This window comes from Primulina tabacum, chromosome 3 (assembly GCF_025594145.1).
Source record: "Primulina tabacum isolate GXHZ01 chromosome 3, ASM2559414v2, whole genome shotgun sequence".
In the NCBI taxonomy this organism is placed as follows: domain Eukaryota; kingdom Viridiplantae; phylum Streptophyta; class Magnoliopsida; order Lamiales; family Gesneriaceae; genus Primulina; species Primulina tabacum.
In genome coordinates, this window is record NC_134552.1 from 51150815 (window position 1) to 51153287 (window position 2473).

At 50.3% G+C, this 2473-nt stretch overlaps 1 protein-coding gene across 1 annotated transcript; it reads left to right on the plus strand.

Annotated features, from left to right (window-relative positions):
- The first annotated feature begins 757 nt into the window (after positions 1-757).
- Positions 758-2473, plus strand: LOC142538781 (uncharacterized). The gene is made up of 3 exons (XM_075644081.1): positions 758-928; positions 1187-1841; positions 1950-2473. Exons 1-3 carry the CDS (start codon positions 758-760, stop codon positions 2471-2473), a joined length of 1350 nt encoding a protein of 449 aa, XP_075500196.1.

The window sequence follows — 2473 nt, forward strand, 5'->3', positions numbered from 1 at the left end:
AAATTAAGCTTTCAATCAAATAAAAAATAATATTATCACTCCATTTATATAAGTTTGATACCCCATGGATGGGCCTTGGCTCATCCCTAGCCCAAAAAGAAGACCCAGATGGAAGACATGGATGAGCCCACTAATCTTGGCTCATCCCGAGCCCACTAATCTTGACTCATCCCTAGCCCAAATGGAAGACAAGCTCATCAAGGGCCCATGTATCTTCCTATAAATACCAGGTTTGATTGTTCAGTTATTCATTCACTATATTGTTTTCAGCAGCACCCTTAGCTGCTCCCCCCATATATCCTCAGTCTCTGACTTGAGCGTCGGAGGGGCTACGCCAGGACACCCTCCTGGCCCCCTCCTAACGATCTTATTTGTGATTTCAGGCTCAGGGTAATTTCAAAGCCCGCGTCTGGACTAGTGATACTTTCTGGAATCGGACCCTAAATTTCCCGTGAATATCACTTGGCGCCGTCTGTGGGAATCTTTGAGTTGAGACGTAGAGATGGTAGGGAGGAGAGGGAGTGGAAGAGCCACCTCAGCATCATCGCGTCCTCGGAGGGGACCCGAACCATCTCACGCTGAGGCGGGACAGGAACAACCGCATCTTGAGACGAGACATGAACAACCTCGTCAAGAGACAAGAACTGAGCAGCCCATTCACGAGATGAGGGTCGAGCAAACACGTCCCAATGAGAATGTGGGGAACTTGACCCTGGAACAGCTGGGCCAATTTATCACCCGAACTGTGGATGAGGCCATGAAGCGGAATCAAGAATCTATATTTGTAGAGGAACAGGCCACCCGGCAAGAGAGTGAGGAAAATGTTGAAGTCCACCAGAGCAGGGTTGAAGAGACGCAACCCCCTCAAAGTGGAGAGATTAGTGAGATGGGGGAGATGTGGAAGGAGATACGGAGATTGAGGAAGCAGGTAGGAAGTAGGGCGCCGATACCCAAGAGAGGAAGTTCCTTTTCACTAGCCATTTTAGAAGGACTTCCTCCAAATTTTCGACAGTCGAATGTGGGAGAGTACGATGGACATACTGGCCTCGAGGAACACTTGGGGAGATTTGAGAATGCGGCCCTGTTACATCAATATTCAGATGGAGTCAGGTGCAGGGTGTTCCTGGGCACGTTGGTGAGGTCAGCCCAGCAATGGTTTAATACCCTGCAATCCAACTCCATACAGTCTTTCGAAGATTTTGCTACAGCTTTCTTGCACAGATTTGCCAGCAGCAAGAGGCATCAGAAGAATTATTTGAGCATGTTTGTGATGAAACAACAAGAGGCTGAAACCTTGCGGGAGTTTGTCCAGCGCTTCAACAGCGCAACGCTGGAAATACCAGCGGCTACCCCCGACATCATGATAAGCGCCTTTACCCAAGGGCTGAGGGGGGGAGAATTCTTCAAATCGCTGGTCAAGAAGCCTCCGTCGAGCTATGATGACTTGTTAGCTCGGGCGGAAAAATATGTAAACTTGGAAGATGCCCAACGGTATAGAAGGATGGAAAACCGACACGGGGGGAGTAGGGTGGAGGGAGCTGAGAGGGGCGGCAAGAAGAGAGGTGCAGGTGAGAGGGAGGAGGACAGAACCAGAAGTAGAGGACAATTCTCATCACATGTTCTTCTGAATAGGGGTCGTGATAAGGTGATGGAGGTAAGGGAGTCAGGGGAGAGGGATGAGAAGTCGCAGAGGGTTGAGAGCAGTACTCGACCTCCGCCGCGAGGTAGACAAGAAGGATCCTCGTCTAGGAGTGAACTGAGATCTCGCCCATCTTCTAGGCGGGGTCGAGGCCCTCCGTGGATACATCAGAGGATCGAGGAGCCGAGGAGAGAAGGTCGAGGTCAGGATGTTCCCCGGGAGCCCGCCGAACCGAGGAGGGGAACAAATGAGGATAATCACCCTACGAGAGGAATGATTCATATGATCTCGGGAAGTGCTACTGATGGAGATTCCGGGCGAGCGAGAAAGGCGCATGGCAGGAGGTTGGAGAATTTTGAAATATCTAGGGGTGCGGACTTACCCCAGGATCCTGTCATCAGTTTTGGACCAGATGACCTCCGAGGCATTGTGGCTCCTCATAACGATGCCTTGGTGGTAACGGCCACTGTTGCCAATTACGATGTGGCACGAATCTTTATTGATAATGGAAGTTCTGTTAATATCTTTTTCAAGAGCACTCTGGATCAGATGAAGGTGGAGGGATTTGAGTTCGAGCCAATCTTTACTCCTCTCCATGGATTTGCAGGACATGCCATCCCGTCGCTCGGTCAGATTGTCCTTCCTTTATCTTTGGGACATGAGCCTCGGCGGATAACAAAGATGACGACATTTACTGTGGTGGACACCCCATCTGCGTACAATGGAATTCTGGGGCGACCAGCCCTAAAGGATTTCAGAGCTGTAGCGTCCACGTATCATCAGAAGTTGAAGTTTCCTGTAGGGAAGGAGGTTGGAGTCTTATGCGGGGACTAG